Source organism: Cyprinus carpio, chromosome B4 (assembly GCF_018340385.1).
Source record: "Cyprinus carpio isolate SPL01 chromosome B4, ASM1834038v1, whole genome shotgun sequence".
NCBI classification, from domain to species: domain Eukaryota; kingdom Metazoa; phylum Chordata; class Actinopteri; order Cypriniformes; family Cyprinidae; genus Cyprinus; species Cyprinus carpio.
This window is the reverse complement of record NC_056600.1, coordinates 3,001,247-3,023,437: the sequence shown is the minus strand read 5'-3', so window position 1 is coordinate 3,023,437 and position 22,191 is coordinate 3,001,247. Positions and strand designations below refer to the sequence as shown.

The 22,191-nt window shown below is 33.6% G+C and overlaps 2 protein-coding genes across 3 annotated transcripts in view; both read left to right on the top strand.

Annotated features, from left to right (window-relative positions):
• The window catches only part of cog5 (component of oligomeric golgi complex 5), a 72,600-nt gene extending 68,725 nt beyond the window's left edge, over nt 1-3,875 (top strand). The window contains exons 20-22 of the mRNA XM_019100486.2: nt 1,870-1,996; nt 2,372-2,451; nt 3,446-3,875. Coding sequence (XP_018956031.2) covers nt 1,870-1,996; nt 2,372-2,451; nt 3,446-3,557 — 319 coding nt within the window. The 3' untranslated portion in view covers nt 3,558-3,875. The remainder of the gene's footprint in view (nt 1-1,869; nt 1,997-2,371; nt 2,452-3,445) is intronic.
• A 1,708-nt stretch (nt 3,876-5,583) lies between these two features.
• LOC109072371 (transcription factor E2F7-like) lies at nt 5,584-22,191 on the top strand. 2 transcript variants are annotated; one of them, XM_042721622.1, is made up of 12 exons: nt 5,584-5,915; nt 6,835-7,122; nt 7,888-8,038; nt 9,731-9,952; nt 14,488-14,646; nt 14,729-14,866; nt 16,133-16,291; nt 16,377-16,446; nt 17,621-17,939; nt 18,540-18,690; nt 19,520-19,842; nt 21,074-22,191. In XM_042721622.1, the coding sequence occupies exons 2-12, from the start codon at nt 6,847-6,849 to the stop codon at nt 21,221-21,223; spliced, it is 2,118 nt and encodes a 705-aa protein (XP_042577556.1). In that variant the 5' UTR covers nt 5,584-5,915; nt 6,835-6,846; the 3' UTR covers nt 21,224-22,191. The 2 variants fall into 2 exon arrangements, with proteins under 2 accessions (XP_042577556.1, XP_042577558.1); XM_042721624.1 differs by lacking the exon at nt 5,584-5,915 and adding an exon at nt 6,707-6,763.

Here is a 22,191-nt window from a genome sequence, read left to right as displayed (position 1 = left end):
CCTCTGAAAATTGCTGTTAATTAACAGTGAGAGAGAGAGAGAAAGGAAGGGTATTAATGGAGATGCTCGTCTGATTAGCTGAGGAGAAGTCAGTGTCAAATTATTTGTCTGGATAATGCTCACCTCCTGTTGCTTCTTTGTTGTTTTTTATTCACGATAGCTCCACGTTCTTGGTCTTGATGCATCGGTGCACGTTATTCCAAATAAAAACGTTTTCTGCTGTAGTCTTACATCAGAAATTGTTCCACCATTTGTGCATTATGTATAAATGTATACAGGGATGTGTTAATGTTTCGTCCAAAAATGTTTTTTTGGACCTGAGAGGAAGTTGGCATTTAAGTTTTTATAGTACAATGAACTAGTGACTCATGAACAACTTAACATTCAGGTTTGATTAAGGCAGTCCCCATACTTCCTCCAGGCAATCTAATAAACACCAGTGAGGTCTCGCAGGATAGCTAATCAAATTAAAACGCTGCCATCTATGCCAGCTCTGGGAGCGACTGCCATGCCTGGAGGCCCGATTCCCCACTAGCAACTTTATTTTACTCAATGAGCGTGTGTGTCAGCATGCAAAACGATGTCTGGCAACCACAGGGGAAAGATGTCATTACAAGAGAGCCCTAAGATAGAGATATAATTATTAATATGGAGATATTTGTCTTGTTTGATCACTGTTGAGGGACCACTGATGGCAAGTGATGAAACTGAACTGAGGTGCAACTTGTAAATGACATTCGTCTCTCTTCCATACTCTTAAGCTTGTTTGATTAAATATAGCCTCTCAGCTAACAGAGTACAGGGACATAGTTACCCTCTAGATATGTGTGTTTAAATTTGGAGTCGATTCATGCAGTATCTTGTGATTCTTGTGACCTTTCCTCTTTTGACTTGGGGTTGCATATGAAAAGGATGCTTGCTATGGAAATATCAGTACTACTATTACTATTGTAGAGGCTTCTGTCTTCTGCATTCTTGTTAGTGTATTGCTTTCATTGCTGGCTGAGCAAAACTGGTTTCGCTATTACTTACAGCGCCTTTACTTATCCAAGCAATCAGATGTATGTTTTTTTGGCTGGTGAATGATAAAATGTATAAAATGCATAGACTTGCATTGTTTTCCATTCATGAAAACAGTGATGCAATTGAAATGATTTAAAGTAAGCTTCATAATACAATAAGATTCACTCTGCGATCTCATATTACATCTGTACTTACCGAAGCTTTTACTTACCTGCAGCAAGTGATTAGATGTGTGATTTCCAACTGGTGAACGATAACATGTATTAAAAAATGCATGGATTTGCATTGTTTTCCACTTTTTAAAATAAAACTCATAATATAATTAGATTCACTTTACAGTCTCACTATACAGTATTCAAGAACTGCATAAGTTGTACTTACCGCAGCTTGTTGAGAAGAGATGATTGGTCGGTTAAGAGTATGATTTTTGGTTGGCCAGGAGAAAATACGTACAAAAAAAACATAAACTTGCATTGTTTTCCATTTATGAAAATAGTGGTGCACTTAAAATGATTTAAAATGAGATTCACTCTACAATCGTATATCGTATTCAAGCACTGCACTGGCACAAAAATAAATCTACGATTAGTCTGAAACTGGGACTTTTTTTGTTACTGAAATGGCATTCGCATCTTGTCAGTAATGAGTGGATATCTGCTGTGAACCCACTGGAGGACGTCATATGAGCTCCACTTTAACATGTCACGGACATTTGGTGAATTTTATTTGACGTTTTTCTCATATGCTCCTACCTTTCAAATCTTCAGTTCAGTGTTCATTTTAATATGTGCTCCACTTTTGTTTTTCTCTGTTTGATGTTTATATATTTGTCTGTCTCTGTTTCAGACCGCTGCTGTTTCAAACGAGTGAGCACATCGCTAGCAGTCAAGCGCTGGGAGATTTGATTCCATACAGCACCATATTGCATTTCCTGTTCAATCGTGCCCCGGCTGAACTCAAATCACCACATCAGGTACACACACACACACACACAGTCGCACTAATGCAGAGAGATGGAAACCTCTTGGTTATAGATCCTCAAGGATTGAGGTTTTAGGTTTGGGTGTTAGTGAGCAAAAGGTTTTTGAGGTCAGATCCTGTTTATTATGCCCTTGAGCGGGGCAATTCACCTCAAGTTGCCCCATTGCGACTGTCCCTGTGATTGACCTACTGTAAGCCGCTTTAGATAAAAGCTTCTACTAAATGACACATTTCATTTTGAGTGCCCGGACTGGAAAAGATGTAGATATTTTTAGCCATTTTATAAAATGAGGGTTCTCTGAAATAGCTTTAGCATTTGAAGAGCTCTTGTGTACCACTAATACAGCTTCCTTTCCCTTATAAACAGAGAGCGGAGTGGTCAATCTCTCGCTATTCTCAGTGGCTGGATGACCATCCATCAGAAAAGGACCGTCTCACTCTTATTAGGTGAGATCTGAGGCTCAAAACTGCAACTCCAATTCACCATTGCCACCGCTTTTACAATAAACCTTTTCCTGGTGTAATGCCAGTTTGCTCTAATTTAGTTAGTAGTTTCGTTTTCAACTCTTTAACCGATCCAAATAGAAATGTCATGCCTCCCAAAATCACAGAAATCCTTCCAAGGGAATTTTTTAACCAAAAATAAATATTAAAATAAATGCATTTCTGTGAAAAAAATTGCTGCATATATAAACTAGTGCTGTCAAACGATTAATCGCATCTAAAATAAAAGCTTTTGTTTACATAATATATGTGTGTATTGTGTATATTTATTATGTATATATAAATACAAACACATACATGTATGTTTAAGAAAAATGTTACTTATATATTAAATATATTTACATATGATCAAATTTATATGCGTAAATGCATGTAAATATTTTCAAAATATATGCTGTATGTGTGTGTCTTTAATAAATATACACAAACATATATTATGTAAACAAAAACTTTTATTTTGTAAGCGATTAATTGTTTGACAGCACTAATATAAACCAATATATATAATTACATATACATACACCATATACATAATTTAAATATTTATATATATGACTTTTCCAGGCTTGGAAATCAACTTTAAAATTCTATGATAATTCCAGGTTTTCCATTATTGTTGGATCTTGACTGTGTTTTCCATATATATAGAAAAATCACCGACATTTCTTAAGTTAATATACTATTTATTTATTTATTTTTTATGCTCAGCTCTAAAATTTTTCATTGGCAAGAAATTGCATTTTACGAGTGCAAAGTTCCTAGAAATATTTTTTTTTAAATCCCTATTCATAGAAAACTCATGGTAATTTTGTATTTTAGACCAAAACTGAACTTTGTGCAACATCAGCATCCTCTAGTGGTGCTTTGGAGAGAATACAGCAACCTTTCTTTGATCAGCCAAAGTAGGTAATTAAAATGTGACTTTCCTTTGTTGCAGGGGGGCTCTGGAGGCATATGTGCAGTCTATCCGAGCCAGGCAGGGGAAGGAGTTTGCCCCGGTGTATCCCATCATGCTCCAGCTGCTGCAGAAGGCCACGAGCGTCTCATAGGATCTGCAAACAGAGCCATGTCTCATCAGAATAATGTAGACAATTCATAACAATACACTTGTCTTCACCAAAAGAAGTCTTAATTATGTTTCATTACACTATGATGATTATTTGGTTGAAGTCAGAAATTAATTTGTATAGGTTTACGATGTATTTTTTATGGGTTGTTTGATTACTAATGGCTTTAATAAGAATCCCTACCTTTTTAAAAAAAAAAAAAAAATCTACACATATTTAAAAATAATCTGTTTTGCTGAGTGCAAAATTATTACTAAACACATCATGTAAATGCTGATTAAAGAATGTCTTATTCCTTCATCACAGATGTCTCATTCATCACATGTTTTGATTTATAACTCTAACGGTTATATATCTGACGAGTTAGCTTTTCGCGTATTTTCAGATACAGAAAAATAGTTTGGATCGTTTTTATTGGATTTTTTGCAAGGAAATGCAATGACACCTAGGCATTTTAATTGTGATTTAACTGTCCAAATACTAACCTTTGTTGGTGCTAGTAGATATTCAAAACAGTAAAAGGAAAATGACCGTGTTGCTTTGAAAAAGGACATGCATTTATCACTATCCTACAATTTTAAATAACAATAGATGGTGTTTTTGAGATCCTTTAAGTCTGAAGCATGTTAAGTAATAGTTGAGAGTCGTAGCATTGGTTTATATTAGTACATAACAGGCTGTTAGCTGTGTAACTGTAGGCCTGGTGAATATTAAGCTGCCTCTTAATATTCGGCTCCGGTTCTGGTTCAGTTCTTCTTCCTGTCTGTGAATCCTCAAAGTCTTTCCTTTGCCACCAGGGGCCACGTCAGCCAATCTTCAGAGACGAGAGATCCTCTTTTCATGTCTATCCCCACCTTACACTCTTTTATTTGACCTACATGGCACAATCCCAGATTTTAATGTTTAATATGTGCCGACTGTGGGCTTGCCAGTAATATGCTGCTCTAAAACATTCATTCAACTACTCTTTCTCTACAGTTTTGCATAATCATGCAAATGTGATTCATCCACTTGACTAACCGCTCCTTGAAAAATTAAATGAATTTTGTGTGCGTGTCTCAGACAGACAGTTTTTCTGAAATATTTCACATTGCCATAGTGCACCAGTGCATATTTGATCTCATATAAATAACTGATCATGACACATAAATTACATTAAAGATGATGTAATGTAACGTGCACCCAAACAAACCCAATATATTTTACATACAGCTATTTTAAGTTTATTAAAGTTGGTGTGGTGGTGGTTAATTGGATTTTGTTTAGCATCTTATGGTATTTCAGCTCTCACAGAAGCAGAGGATGAAGACCTTGAATACAGATAAAAAAGGCTTGAAAAATGAAATAATTAAAAAAGCAATAATCTGATAGCTTTTAAAACATACAACACAATAGAAATTAAACAGAATGCATTAAGAGGGAAATACAACAAACTTAAGTGAAAAAAACACTATATGATTGAATGAAAGCTATATAATTTTGACCTGATTTTACAGTTATTTTAATTAATTACTCCTATTTAGTTGTCTAGTTTCGTTTTAGGCAATAATGTGTGTGCTTACATGCATATATATGTATGTTTTATGACATTTGAACTGTGATTATTGATACATATCGGTTTTATTTGGTTTATACGGGTTCATTAGTTAGATACATTCTATTATTAGACATTTTATTCTATTTCTGTGGTTATGACGTTGAAAGTTCGCTTACGTGGGGGTAGTTTGTGGGTGTGGGGTATGTTCTCGTATTACATTTTTTCCCGCGACAAAACCCTCAGTCGCGCCAAAACCCCACCTGTGTCACTCACCTTTGTTCCTGCCTGAGCTTGTCATTTTAATCTGTCAGGAGACACTCGGAAATTATTTAACGTCAATTAATCAGCTGTGATGATTAATTATGTCCCTGCTGAGTTACAACGGCGGCTTTAAAACGTCAGGCGCGCTTGTGATAACCGCAGAAGCGGATCAATAAAGAGCGCGCCTACTGCCCCGCCAACAAACCCCCACAGGCTTGGTCAGAACGCGTCTCTGATTGGCTACGACGGTCGTTCTGAGGCATTTCCTCCTCTCTCGGCCAATCACCGTCGATATATTTCCATAGCGGCGACGTGATTGGCTGAGCGAGAGTGTAACTCTTCAGAGCGCCAGAAAACAATCTTTAGCGGGTGATTCCTTCTCGCCTGTCCATCTGTGCGACTGAAATAAGAAGATTACCAGCTCAGATCTTCTTATTTAAAGAGAAAATTATGTTCATTTAAGGAGGAAAAGGAAGCATCACCTCTGCCAAGGAGTTATTTACGTCTTTAGGATTTTTCTATTCCAAGGACGGGACTTTAAGGTAACGTTAAGGATTTAAGTTTAAATCTTCTGTTTATCTGATCTGACTTGCATAATCTAATATATATATATTTATATATATAAATTAAATTAATCTCCTTAAACTCAAGTTTGACTTTCACTGGCAGACATTTGACCAGTATTCAAATAATCAGAAGGAGAAAAGATTTTTATTAAATGGTTTTTAATATCATAAGCTCCTACAATATAATGTAAAATAAAGTATTGTGACAGTCATATCAATATAAATGACTTAAAAAGTTGAATCATATTTTTTGATTCTGAGAATCTGATTGGTTTGGTTTCCAGGCAACTGGTAAAGATATTTGCGCCAAAATCTTGCCACCATTGTCAGATCTTAGATCACTTTTTATTAAGAACGTGATTATTAGTCATTAAGTCATGTGATAATTACTTAATACTGTATGATATTATGTAATATAACACCCAAGATTTGTTTTTTACTAGAAGTATTTGAATAACCTTTGGCAACATGTTATAATAACTTAATTAGTTGGTAAAAAACATCACATTAATATTTTACACATCAGTTTATTTATATTCAGATATGTAACTTATGCAGATATATACAATATATCATAAAATGTTTGATATTATATGTTAACAATGCAGAAGTTAGTATTAATCTCACAGTGTCATTCAAATGTAATAACAAGGTAATAAACTAATTTACTGATAGCTTAAAGGTACTGGTTATGATTGATTCGTTTTTCTTTTTTTTTTTTTTTATGTTTTTGTTTTTTTTAGATTTTGATGGATTTTTTTAGTTTGAGGGATCTAGTGAATAAGACAGGCTCAGGTGATACTGGCAACACGAATGACCAAAAAGTAAGAGATCTAAATGTAATAAAGCATGATTGTATGCCTCATTTGGTGTCTAACAAATACGCCGATTTCAGGAGAACATCTGCATGGACAGAAGAAAAATGACCCCACTGAAGTGTGAGTCTGTGAACGGATTTAAGAGAGTTTCCAGCCCAGATATCACCCATATGACCCCCATCAAACTCACGGAGAGGGTCCATCCGGACCCATGGACCCCAACAGCCAACCTGAAAATGCTGATCAGTGCCGCCAGCCCAGACATCCGCGACAGGGAGATGAAGAAAACCCTCTTCAGACCCATTGAAAATGAAGAGAAGGCTATAGAAGAGGATGAAGAGGAAGAACTTGACGACTCGTGTCAGGTATCAAAAAAAAGTCTAAATCAGTGTAATGTTTGGAAACTTTAAAGGGTTAGTTCAGCCAAAAATGGAAATTCTGTCATTGATGACTCACCCTCATGTCGTTCCAAACCCGTGAGACCTCCGTTCATCTTCAGAACACAGTTTAAGATATTTTAGATTAAGTCCGAGAGCTTTCTGACCCTCCATTGAGAATGTATGTACGGTATACTGTCCACGTCCAGAAAGGTAATAAAAACATCTTCAAAGTAGTCCATGTGACATCATCGGAAAAACATTTTGGTCCAAAAATCAAAAAAATTACGACAAACAAAAAAATTACGGCAGCGTATTGAACGCACTCACAACAGACCCGGAAGAGAAGACAATCCTGAATAAAGTCATCATTTTTGTTATTTTTGGACCGAAATGTATTTCCGATGCTTCAATAAATTCTAACGGACCCTCTGATGTCACATGGACTACTTTGAATATGTTTTTATTACCTTTCTGGACGTGGACAGTATACCGTACATACATTCTCAATGGAGGGTCAGAAAGCTCTCGGACTAAATCTAAAATATCTTATACTGTGTTCCGAAGATGAACGGAGGTCTCACGGGTTTGGAACGACATGAGGGTGAGTCATCAATGACAGAATTTTAATATTTGGGTGAACTATCCCTTTAAGGTACTTTTATCAGCAGTAGCTTACAACATGCATTTCATCTTAAATATGTTCAGTATTTTAATATGTTCAATAGCTGGTTTTATCTCTCTTTATTGCAGTATGAAGCGTTAGATGACTCTGAGAGGAGACCCAGCCGTAAACAGAAGAGTTTGGGGCTTTTGTGTCAGAAATTTCTGGCCTTGTACCCTGATTACCCAGAAACCTCTGAAGGCATCAATATTTCTCTGGATGAGGTGGCCGCACGCTTGGGTAAGAGAAGATAACTCCTAATCATAATCAAATCCCTTATTTCTGTATAAAATACAATGTAATGACTAGTGGTTCGATATGGCAGAAATATATATATATATATATATATATAATATCACACTATTTGGTTTAAAGATAGTAAAAACATGCATAAAAATTATATATATTTACATAGAATTTGAGAAATAATTTATTTGAAAGTGAATTGCATGATAAAATAATTCGAATAAACAGATTTATACTTCAAATGACAACTTGATTCTGTAATCCTGTTATAGTATTTTTTTACAAATAAATGCGTGCTTGCTAAATGCTGACGGTAGATGAGAAAGTATTATAGCGTTAACCAATCTATTACTAAAAATAGAAAAGCAAACACTTTTTATATATATATATATATATATATATATATATATATATATATATATATATATATATATACAGTTTGGTTTCTTTCTATAAAAGTTCTGTATAATAATTATTAGACGGAACTGTTAAACACATTAAACTAATTAAAAACAGCTTATTAATGATATGGAAAAATAACCTGAACTTGATTAAATAAATCTGGAAAAATAAAGAGATTTATGCTTTAGATGGCAACTTTTTGATTCTGTGATTTATTAAATTATTAAAACAAAAAATTATAATAATAATTCATTATTAAAATTAGAAATACATTATTTGGAAAAAAAAAACTGCATCAAAAAATAAGTAGAACTTGATCAAAAAAGATTTATGTATTTATTTTTTAATACTATTTACAAAATTAGTCAAATTATCTGAAAGTGAATTATTAGAAAAATTTGAATTTGATAAAAAAAATCTGAAAAATAAACAGATTCATACTTTAGATGGCAACTTCAATAATAGAAAAGCAAACACAATTTTTTGTAACAGTTTACTTTATAAATGTTTAACTGTTCTGTGTAATAATTTATCAGACAGCACTGTTAAACAGACATCAAACTAATAAAGATGGAAAATGAATTATATGGGAAAATAATCTGAACTTGATCAAATAAATCTGTAAAAATAAACAAATTTATACTTCAGATGGCAACTTCTTGATTCTGCAATCAATTATAGTATTTTTACAAATGAATGTGTTTGCTGAATGCTGACGGTAGAGGAGTGTAATGATAGTTCACAGTAGGAGAGCGTAGTGAGGAATCCAAGTGCAGAATTATTTAAACAAAATGATCCAAACATAATACAAACAAATGTAGACTTAACTTGAACAGACTAGACTCAGCGACAGCAGGATAAATACATTCAATACACGACAAAGCAACATGATGGCTACTTATAGCAAACAATCACGGTCACATGACAAGAACTAACCAATAAGGAAACAAGACACATGACTAGGACATCCAATCAGAACATAACACACAGACAAGGGATCACATGACAGAGCAAGGACCATGACTAAACTCCAAAATAAAAGACATGAAACAAAACCCAAAGCCTACATTACAATGAGAATGTGTTATAGTGTATACCAGTCTATTACTAATAATAGAAAAGCAATCGCTATAATATTTTTTGTATACCGTTTACTCTCTTGAACAGTTCTCATGCACAAAATAAAAGTCCTATAAGCCATTCAAAATAAAAGTGCGTTCCACATCAGCCAAACTAAAAAATGCTGTTAATGAAAGATTGCAAGTGACTGTCTCTGTGACGCAGGCGTTGAGCGGCGACGTATCTACGACATTGTGAACGTGCTGGAGTCTCTGATGCTGGTGAGCAGAATGGCTAAGAACCTGTACGTGTGGCACGGACGCTCAGCTCTGCCACAGACCCTGCAGGATCTCCATCAGGCGGGTCGCGAGCAGGGCTACCATCTGCAGATGGACCAGAGAGAAGGAAGCTGCCCGTATGCCACCCACCACACACAAAACACACACGGTACGTCACACAAAAATTCCTGTTCAAACTTCTTTGAAGTATTCAAGTTATTAGTGATCGATATTGGTTTTTGGAAAGCAGGGTGTCCGATATAAAAAAAAAATAAAAAATTATGAATATTCAAGAAATTTGAAATAATTTGAAAATGGATTTAAAAAAATAAATGTTTAAAATAAACATACTTTAGATGACAAAGTATTTTTCACAAATAAATAAATATTTAATAAAAATATAATTAAAAACACTGTAACCAGTGTTAATTTTGGCAGGCATTTTTGATTTAGTCTTAGTCTTTATCTTGAGACAAAAATGCTTAATGAGTCTTTCATAGTTTTAGTCTAGTTTTAGTCAACGAAAAGTCATTGCATTTTTGTCAACTTTTAGTCATTTTAGTAAAAATTTATTTTGGTAGCTATTTTTATATGTAGTCTTTAAACTAAAATAATCATTAATTCTCTCTTTAGACCAAATCAATTAAGCTTATGAGAAATTTGTATAAAGGACTGAATTTGGAAAATCTTGAATAAATTATGACAATTTTCATTTTTGGGCGAACTATCCCTTTAACAGAAGTGAAAAAAAGGAGCAACTTTGAATGAATAATATATATATATATATATATATATATATAGATATATATATATATATATATATATATATATATATATATATATATATATATATATATATATTTTTTTTTTTTAAGAAGCACAATAAGACAAATACAATAGAGATACAAATTAAACTCATTTTTTAGATACAGTAGGTTTTACTTAACATGTATACATTTATTTAACATCTTTTGTTGGTTAACATTAATGACAGATAGGTATTTAATTTGGAATGCTGTCCTTTTAAGACGGAAGGCATGCATGAAATACTGACACACGTTCAGTTTTCACACACCTGTTCACGTTCACTTATTCCATAACCTACTGTATTTACATGAGATACTCTGCACGATAAACATTTGGACTGCTGTGTGTGTATTTGAGCGCTGTATATGAGAACTGAGGAAGGGACACACATTTTGAAGGACAGTAGCCTATAGGATGCATTTTGAATGTCCGGTAGTCCTCAAACAACATTATAGTCCAGTCTCATCTAGTTAACGAAGACGTGGCATAAATTTCGTCATTATTTCGTCATCAGATATTATTTTTAGCTCGTCAACGTCTCATCTTAGTCACAGAAAAAATGTTCGTTATTTTTGTTAGTTAAAGAATTTTAGTTTGAGTGTATTTTTCGGTGGTCTTATTATTTTGGGAAATTAACACTGACTGTAACCATCATATTTTTTCAAATAAAGCCAAGGTAACACTCATTTCACATACAGCACACAGTGGAAATGAATATGGGAGCTAAGTTTGCAAGGTTTGTGAAATCAAATGTTCATTGGTCTTTCAAATATTTGATTAAATTAAGCGATATATCGGTCGACTGCTATTCGTTATGCATTGCAAAAACAGATTTAAAAACCCATCTGCTTTGGTTGCATGATTCATATAATATAATTTGAATAATTCACTATATTGCACAAACAGTTTACATTACAACCATTGTGACGGTCGCCCCATTAACCCCATTATTAGTGTCTCACCCTTGTGCTCCATTAACCGGTCACCCCTTAACAGATAAGTGTTCATTTAAATGAATAAATTCAGGTTATTATACTTAATAGAGTTATTTTATTTAACTTAAAACTGAAACCATAACCAAAAAATCTTTACTTGAAAAAAATGGAATAATACATAAAAAATACTTGTTTTATTTCAGATAGTTGCCAAAGCAGCAACTTAACATACTAAAATAACAAAAAAATACAACCTATATAGATTTGTACATTAAAAAAAAAAAAAAAAAAAAACGGAAATTATTAAACTGACAAAAACACAACAAAATTACTTAAACTAAAAAGAAACGAATCTTAAAATTTATTCAAATTTTAATAAAATAATATCATAATAGTAGTAACAATCTTGTGCCTTTTTCTTTTGAGCAAATCTAGAAATTATGGTGAATATGATAAGTAGTTTTGTTAATTCTGACATTTTAAATCTACTGTATTTTTGTGTTTAACAAAACCGTTTTTACCAAAAAAAAGCTCTAGTATATAATTTTCCATCCAATTTTCCAAACTTATTTTTAAAAAGCACATTAGAAAATATGGATGCTATTTGAAATCTCTGGTGTTTTCTGCTTCCAGAATGATCTGATGATGAAATAAAAGCCCCTGATGGCTTTAGCACCAGTCATTCTGTTAAATCATTTAGTATAATGCAGATAAACTTTATAATTGTCAGAGGCAATTGATTTTAATACACTCAGATGTCTCAAATCTATATCTTTTTGTATGTTTGTTTGCTCAGTAGCTTTGAGCATTTAGATTAATCTCTTTGTGTTTCCTGAGTTTGATGTCTTGATAAAGAAATGAAGCATCCTGCTGGCCTCGTCCGGATCCTCTGATGTGGTTGTTGTGTTTGCTGGCTTCTTAACTCATGTGGCCGCCGTCGCCAAGCAACAGCTTTCCTTTCTAACAAAAGCTTATTACCATCCCATCATGAGGGCAGGAATCACTCGACCAGCCAATTCACAGAGCAATCATGCCATTCCTCATATCCACCGACTCTGATTTTCTGCTGCCAGTCACCTCGGATTTATTCACTCATCCTTTATTCATGTCTTCCATCGTCTTTTTTATGCCACATAGGTCTGGGCGATATGGCGAAAAATGTAAATCTTGAACTTTGACCAATTCTCGATTTAAAAAAATATATATATACAGTACAGACCAAAAGTTTGGAAACATTACTATTTTTAATGTTTTTGAAAGAAGTCTCTTCTGCTGATCAAGCCTGCATTTATTTGATCAAAAATACAGAAAAAAACAGTAATATTGTGAAATATTATTACAACTTAAAATAATAGTTTTCTATTTGAATATACTTTAAAAAAAATAATTAATAATAATTTATTCCTGTGATGCAAAGCTGAATTTCAGCATCATTACTCCAGTCTTCAGTGTCACATGTAACATCCAGTCTATCACATGATCATTTAGAAATCATTCTAATATTCTGATTTATTATGAGTGTTGGAAACAGTTTCTGCTGTCTAATATATTTGATCAATAAAAGGTTAAAAAGAACTGCATTTATTCAAAATAAAAAAATCTCTAATAATATATATTCTAATAATATATTTTCTTTACTATCACTTTTTATCAATTTAACACATCCTTGCTGAATAAAAGTATTGATTTTATTTAAAAAAAATAAAGAAAAAAAATTACTGGCCCCAAATTACTGACCAGTAGTGTATATTGTTATTACAAAATATTTATATTTTAAAAACATAGCTTCTTTTTTTTTTTTTTTTTTTTTTTTTTTTTTTTATTCATCAAAGTATCCTAAAGAAAAGTATCACATGTTCTGAAAAAATATTAAGCAGCAGAACTGTTTCCAACTTTGATAATGAATCATCATATTAGAATGATTTCTAAAGGATCATGTGATAATGATCCTAAAAATTCAGCTTTGCATCACAGAAATAAATGATAATTTAAAGTATAATAAATTTAAAAACAATTATTTTAAATTGTAATAATATATCACAATATTACTTTTTTTTCTGTATTTTTGATCAAATAAATGCAGGCTTGATGAGCAGAAGAGACTTCTTTCAAAAACATTAAAAATAGTAATGTTTCCAAACTTTTGACCTGTACTGTAGGTCTAGGCGATATTGCAAAAAATGTAAATCTTGAACGTTTGACCGATTCTCGATTAAAAAAAAAAAAAAAAAAAAAATATATATATATATATATATATATATATTATATATATATATATATATATATATATATATGATTTTTAACTAGTCAACTTGAAATTGTATTGTTACTACAACATGATTCAAGTAGCATAACTTTTTCTTTGTTAACAATCTAGTTAGAGACTATTTTATTCCAAGTGCACCACACATGAAGTTTTCAACATGATGTAAAATCACTTGTTATATATCTTTGCAGAAAAGATGCATGAACTACATCGTATTTTATACATATTATATGTTCAGAAATAATAGTCAAAGTCAATGTAATTCATATTCAAAATGGTATAACACCATTATTATTAACTATAAATGTTCCGTAAAAACAATGAACAGCAGCTTTCAGCCTGCCACGATGCAAACATTAAAAAATATCAGACATACAGTAATTTTTCTATGTAAACATGGACGCGTTTGACTGTTGCGCCCGCGTCTCATGCACGAAACTGCATTGTAAAAATGCAGCGCTCTAGTTAAAAGAAGTTCTTAGCGATGTGATAATCTCAAAACATTAAATTTGAACAGTTGTTAAAACTGAAAAAGCATAATTCCTCAACTTATTCAAATTATATTTTTTTATTTTTTTTTGTTTGTTGTATTGTTGTATGATTATCTTTATTTTAAAGACTAATACATTAATGCCTGGAATGCCAACTTTGACATGTTCTACAGTGTTGTAAGCATGGTTTATCTCTCTTGTACAGCGGCCTCCAGCAGACGAAAGGATAAATCGCTCCGTATCATGAGCCAGAAGTTTGTCATGCTGTTTCTGGTGTCCAAAACACGGACCGTTACCCTCGATACAGCTGCTAAGATTCTGATCGAAGAGGGCCAGGATGAGTCCAGCCACAGCAAGTATAAAAGTAAGACCATTTTAATGTTAAAAATAATATGCATTCCGTTATTGATTAAGAGTAGCTCACAATCTTTTTTGTGTTTGTTTAGCTAAAGTGCGTCGTTTGTATGATATCGCTAATGTCCTGACCAGCCTGAATCTGATCAAGAAACTTCAAGTGCGAGAGGAAAAGAGTCGTAAACCTGTCTTCAAATGGATCGGACCCGCCGATTTCCACAGCAGCTGCGGTACGTCTTGTTTAACCCTTAAAGACCTGTGGGTAAAATAGGTCATTTTCACATATTTTATTTATTTGACTGTAAAATATCTAACAGAATGTGTTATTTTCAAGTGCAAGTCATTTTTTTAGAAAACAGATGGCTTTCAAAAAAATGTAAGTTATTGATCATTAATGTTGTTTGGGTAGTTTGTAAACAGAATTTAAAAAAAAACAACAAAAAAAACATGAATACATTTTGGGATTTTTATTTAGCAAAATCATGATCGAAAGAATCCAACACTTCATACTTGAAAATTCAACTATATTACATATATACAAGTCTTTTTGTGGCACTGGATTACACAGTTTTTATTCAGGAGGCTTTTTTGTTCATACATGCATGCATATGCATACGCACTCATACACACAATCATTTTTGTGCTGTTTACTCCTCACTTTGTTTTTGTTTGTTTCTTTGATTATTTTATGCAATTCAAAACTCCTTCCCACTCTCCTGGAAATCCTGGAGTGCAAGAAATTACCGTAATAAGCCATACATTGCCAAAAAGCACATGCTGTCTACTGTCAGGAGCCATTTTTGTGCAAACGGTTGAAGAGTTACGGTTAACATGAATACAGCTTGGTTTTATGTGTTTAAAGGTTTAAAGGCACAATATGTAAGATTTTCGTAATAAAATATCCAAAAACTACATGCACAGTGTGATTTATATCATGCATTTGTGTATTTGGTATTCCAAAAAGTTCCCAAGGATTTGTAAATCCAAAGAAATTCCAATTTTAAACAATGGCTCGTCCCTGGTCATTGTCGCCTATCAATGATGTAATATCCGCACTATCCTCAGTTTCAGCTTTTACTGCTGCTGTACAGTTAAACTAAATCCATTACGGCTGTCACGAATAAAATTAAAAGTGTTGACAGCAGCATTAAATTTAGATCTGCTCAATGTTGCGGCATGATTTTTTACGTGTTTTTAGAGTGTTTCGCATTATAACCAATCACACGCGAATCTGTTGAGTTTCTGAATGCAGTGGCCAATCAGAGGCGTTCAGATGAGTTGCTGTTTGAATAACTGGAAAGTACAGGTAATAAAAAGATGAATTAATTACCTCATCCATGAACATCTTCCTTCATAGCGTCCTCAAGCTTCACCTTTGTTATTTTAAAAATGCGACCTCTAGAGGCAAAAACGTACATATTGTGCCTTTAAAGGGTTAAACACTTGAAAATTGCTTTTAGTCTCTTCGGTGTGATTATTTGTTGCATGTCTTTTAGATTCAGACGATCTGAGAGTCTCAGCAGCTCAGGTCAGCACCACCGGGGAACGACGGGAGAAGATGACGCGTCACTCCTCCTTTCAGGTCATTCCCGCACCTCCTGTCAATCAGAGGCGGATAAGCTCCGCCCCCAGCACACCTCACAGACCTTCTACAGGTGAGAGCTGAGCTGAACACTTTTCATAATGTTGCATCTGTTGGAACTGTAGTTTAGGCAATGTTTTCTGTGTTTGTATTTTCAGATGAGCCGGTGGATTATTCTAGGAAGAGTGTGAACACCAGCGCAGTGTGTCGACTGCAGTTTGGAGACAGGTGAGTGCACCTGTATAGAATTTGTATTTGAAGAAATTTACACATTTTAAACTTCAGTCGTTTACAAACGCTGGGTAAAGATCTAGGCTGAAAGGTTGTAGGCTGAAACGCATAAAATTTTGCCCTTGATTACTATCAATATTAATTCAGTGTTATATATATATATATATATACACTACACTGAAAGAATTGTAGGAAAAAAATTATTCAAAAAATGCTAGTAAATTTCACAAAAAAATATAAAGAAATGGTGAGGTAGAACTGATTAAACAAAGTTTTCAAGTAGAAAAACTAGTATTTTCTTATAAAATGTCCTCCAATAATGGTTTTATCTACAACTTTGGAAATTCATTTTTACAATGCATTATGGTGTTTATAATAATATTTAAAATTAGGTTTTATTTTTAGATTTCCGGTTTTCATTTCAATTCTGTTGTGCTTTTGTCATTTTTATTTAATTAATTTATTTTTTGTACCTCTATTTTTCGTTAATTTATTATGTCAGTTTTATTAATTTTAGTACTTTAACTTAAAAAACAAATTAATTAACTTAAACTAATTAATTTGAAAAATCTTTTTAACATTTTATTGTAGTATTTACATATAATAACGTTTTGAATTGGCTTTTATTTTTAGATTTTCAGTTTTAATTTTAGTTTGATTTTTCTTATTAGAACATGAATATTTTGGATTAGCCTTTTTGGGAGGGATTTTCATATTTCATTTCGATTTTAATTAGATCTTCAGTAATTTGGTCATTTTTATTTAGAATATATTAATATTTTGAATCAGCTTTAATTCATAGATTTTCTATTTTAATTTTACTTAGATTTTTAGCAATTTTGTCATTCTTATTAGAATATATTCATATTTTTAGTGTTTGAGTTTTTATTTTTAGATTTTCAGTTTTAATTTCCCTTTTGTTGTGCTTTTTTTCATGTATTTCTCTTTAGCTTTATTTGAGTGTGTGTGTGTTATTTTTAGAAAATTAGAGTACCTTAAACTTATGTTTTTCATTTAGTTGTCATTTCAACAATCTACTTAGTTAAATTTTTTAATATAGTGTTTATATATTATTTTATTTCAGCTTTACTTCAATTAACTGAAGCTATTTTAGTTTCAAATGAACAACAACAGCACTGATCACTAACTACTGTGTTCTGTATATTTGTAGTGTTCAGCCCAGTGGAAGTCCTGTAGTGTTGTCTACTGGACAGGCGTCACTAGCGGTCCCTCTTCAGACTGACGTGCCGTATGCATCGCTGCCCGTTTCTGCCCAGTTCACCTCTCACCCGTTAGCGTACCTGCCCGGTCTGCCACAAACACCCCTGCTCATGGTGTACAGCGGACACGTGCCAGACGCCGTCGCCCAGAGGTCACCGGTCTCAGGCCACAGGGAGGGACATCTGAAGAAGAGAGAGAGACTAGAGGAAGAGGATGATGATCAGGCAGCTAAACGAAACAAACGCTCTGCTTCCATAGAAAGTGAAATGGTGGGTGTTATGAGTCAGATTAAAACTATATGCATATACACATTTCAGCATATTACTGTGGGTTATTTCTGTCAAATATTTCTTTAATATTTATTTAATAACATTTTATTTGTATAGCACCTTTCATACACAAAATGCAGCTCAGAATATAAAAAATAAACATCAATAAATAAAATAAGAAAAAAAAATTAAGGAAAGAATAATACAAAAAAATACTCTTAAAGGTGCTATACAAATAAAATATGTTTTAAACTGAAGTATCTGAAATGAAACAACACGGAGCATTTTAACTTTATGTATAATTACAAATGTTATACATATTTACATTAATATACATTTGTAATTATAACAACATAGCTTAACAAAAATAAACAATACATATAAGACAAAAAAATAATAATAGTAAAATATATATATATATATATACTATTGAGTATGATATGAATTGTTGAGTATATATGAAGACTTTTACCATGGTGAAATCACTGTAATGCACAGCTTTGATGGGCTTGTTGGTTTTATACTGGCAGCTCAGCAATATTATAAGCTGTCATTATGAAAGTTGTATTTTGATCTCTGACTTTTGTGAATGTCTCACAGTGTGAGACTGAGAGTCTGAGCTCCAGCGCCAGAAGGTCTCCGGTCTGCTCTCGAGAAGGTTCCCCGTGGGACGAGGCCTCGTTTGGGCCGATGAATGAGGAAGATGCGGGAGTGCTGTCCTCTCATTACCTCTATGTTCCCAACACAGCAGGTACACAAACCCTGAGCAGTGAATGTCATTGAGTACGTTTACATGCGCATCAATAATGCGATTATTTCCAATAATCAGAGTGAGGACTTAATTGCATTATGATGTGGAATTTTGGTTATTTTTCACCGCCATTATTCACATTCGTCACTGCACAGAACAAATGAAGGACTCAGAAAGAGTATAGGTGTGTTACATAGCCACTGTTTTATTTATTTACGTCAACAACTTGAACTCTGTTTCCTTGGTTCCCCAGAAATGCGATGCTTTCTTCCCCGCCATCGTTTCTATTCTGTGTATTAGTAATGTCCGGTTCCAGTTCACCAAATCGGACTGAATCTTTTGAAACATTGACAAGCACTCATCCACGAATTACATCCCCATGCGACGCCATCCGACGTTCCCTCCAGAATTTCACATATAAGCATATACTTCATCCTCGTTATGATGCAGTTTTGGGTGTTTTATTTTTAATTTACTGAATGCTTCAAGTGCAGTTAATTATTTGTCATGCTATACATGCAAAACCATCAAACGGTTGACCGCTGCCGTGAGTGAATCCTGTCGCAAAATGCATCGAAAAAAGACAGCAATAGTGTGATTAAGGTGTGTACTGCACTTTAATAATGCAACTAAAATAGGGATACTCCACGTTTTAATTTGATTTGTGTTTTCTTCAAGTATGACTTTAGTCAAGTTAAGGTCATCAGAAATCTCTGTTTGCATGGCAGATTCTTAGTTAGAGTTTTTATCGTGTTAAATATTGTTGTGCATGTAAACATACTCAGTCTTTCTGATTGCACACTCATTCTAATGATTCTAAACTCTGTAGGTCTGAACGGTTTGAACTTCCTCATGCCAGCGGGACACACACAGGGTGGCGTGCCAGCTGTAGCTATGCCGTATTTTTTGGTGCATTCGCCACTCATAGCGGGTGCAGCGCCCACCTCTGGTGCTGAGGGGGCTGCCAGCAGCGGTCTGGGTTTCAGCGTGCCCACCGTGTTGTCACCGGCTCATTTTGTGATGGCAGGAGGGGCGTTTGGTGTGGTGGAAACACTGAACAGCCCTGAGCATCATGGGCACAGATTACCAGCAGCCACACTTTCACCACAGGGGCCACGAGCACAAGAAAGCCCTCAGCCAGCGCAAACACAGGTCAGTTTACTGCATACTGCTCTTCAGTGATGCACTGAATTTCTGGTTTCAGCCTGCAACAGGAAAAAATGTTAATTTCTCTCTTTTAATGGCTGGATGAGCTCTTTTAGTCTACGTCGATTCCCAGTAAACGTTCTCAGAATGTTCTGACTTTATCAGAACCTTCAAAGTTATCTGGTCTTTAATCATATTCTCAAAATATTAGTACAAAATGTTTTTTTACATCATTAATGGAATGTTTTTTTTAGTTGGATGTTTATCTAAAATTTTTAAATGTAACTACTTGTTTTAGAATGTTCAGAGAACATACAAAAGTAACATTCTTGTAATGTTTGCAAAATAATACAATGGAATGTTCCCTTAACATTCTCATTCGCAACCAAGATAAAAAAAAAAAACATTTTAACATTTAAAAAAAGCACACATTCAGAAATAACATTTTTTAAAGTTCGTAGAAAATGTTTTTGCACGTTTGTTTTCAGTTGATGCAAGAACAAAACTTGTTGAGCAAACACCTGGCAACTAATAATCGCAATTATTTTATATGAAATAAAAACTCAGCATTTAAATTTTGCAAGTTATTTATCGACATTCAAACAATAAATGTGGTTTTGATGCTCTTTAATGTGAAGTGACCAATCACTGCAGTAACTGAGTTTGAGCGTCAGTTTGAGAGGTAAGTTGTTAGTTTTTATGTTCCTCTTTAACTACTAGTTAAGCACAAAATAAACATGGAAGAGCATCAGGTGTTCAAAGAAACAAAACACCTTACTGAAATGATTATTATCTTACATAATTGCTCGATCAGATGCTGGTAAAACAGCATCTGATCGATATTTTTACTAAACCTATATTTTTATCAATATATTTTTACTAAACCTGTCGTCTTCATTATTTGATGTAAGTCTGAATAAATCTATCTTAAAAAAAAGTTTTATTACAGCCACAGTTGAAATGTTTATATTTGAACAATGAATTGGAGTGGAAACATAATTATATCATAAAAAATTTTATCTAAAACGGCCTTGTGTGCAATTTAAATATATGCAAATTTAGTGTTGATTCTTAAATAAATATAATCAAATAATTTTATTGAATCATTATTATCGTTTTTGGCTAAATGAAAATTGTAATCATCTTGGTGCATCATTACTGTTTAAAAAAGATAATAATAATATGCAATGACAAACGTGATTGTCAGTTTCTGACCTTCTCACTTCTGCTATTTCAGACTCCTGTGACACCAAAGGAAGCGGCAGTGGGGTCCAAATCTTTCTTCGAGACGCCTGGAGCTTTTGGGTCTCTCAGCACACCGCCGGCGGCACGCAAAAGAGGCTCCGCCCAGAGGAGGCTGGACATCGGACACGCCTCAGCCAATTAGATTAGCCGCTGCATTTGTGTCATGTTTCCATGCTTCTGTGGTGCTAGAGTGCCAAAGACAGAAACAGCATTACACCACAAAATAATTCTCATGAAATGAACATTTCCTGTTTAGCAACTAGTGAACATCAGAATAAGAGGGCAGATACTAGTGTGTCATTGGAAAGAGTCTGTTACACACACTCTTGTGGCTATGTTTATGTTTTCCCGCCATCACTTTTAATAGTGTTTTGGAGTTCTTTTGACATCCTACAAAAATATTGCCTGATTTCGTTTACCGTTATTATTTATTAAAGTATTCCAGAGGCTAAAATCAACAATCCAGCTTCAGCACTACGTATTTAAAAATGAAAATGAAGTCTGGATTGGCTTCTGAGAAAGAACTACACCGATCTGCTCTATAGTATGTTCACTATCTCACAGGCTTCTCACAGTGTGAAGCAGTCATGCCTTAGAAATGTATTTGGTACATGACGCCTTCACCACAGAGAATGAATGAATTCTGAGTGTATTTGTGATTAAGAACAAAATAATGGTTGTAATTTCTGACACTGTTGAAGTTTGAGGTGCTACATCTGTGAAACCAACAGAAAACAAAGACATACTTGAATGACCAGAGAATATGATCTGCAGAAATATCACAGTACTGTACTGTTTTGAAACAAAGTATGTTTATGTGTGAACTGTTTCTAGACTAGTAATAAATTATTTTTGGAAACATCTGGATTGAATTTTGCACCACGATCCATAGAGCTGTACAGTATTTACAGGTATTTCACTGTACTGTAACCCGTAGCATCTAATATTTTGTATGCATGTTATTTTTTGTATCTGTCAGTGTTGGATGTTTCAAGCTGCACTGCTGAATCTGTATGGTGCTTTTGTGTTTGTCAGATGTATTTTCAATCATTGTATGTATGGACACAGGTGTCATACATGTCATACAAAATAAATATATGTAAAATGTAA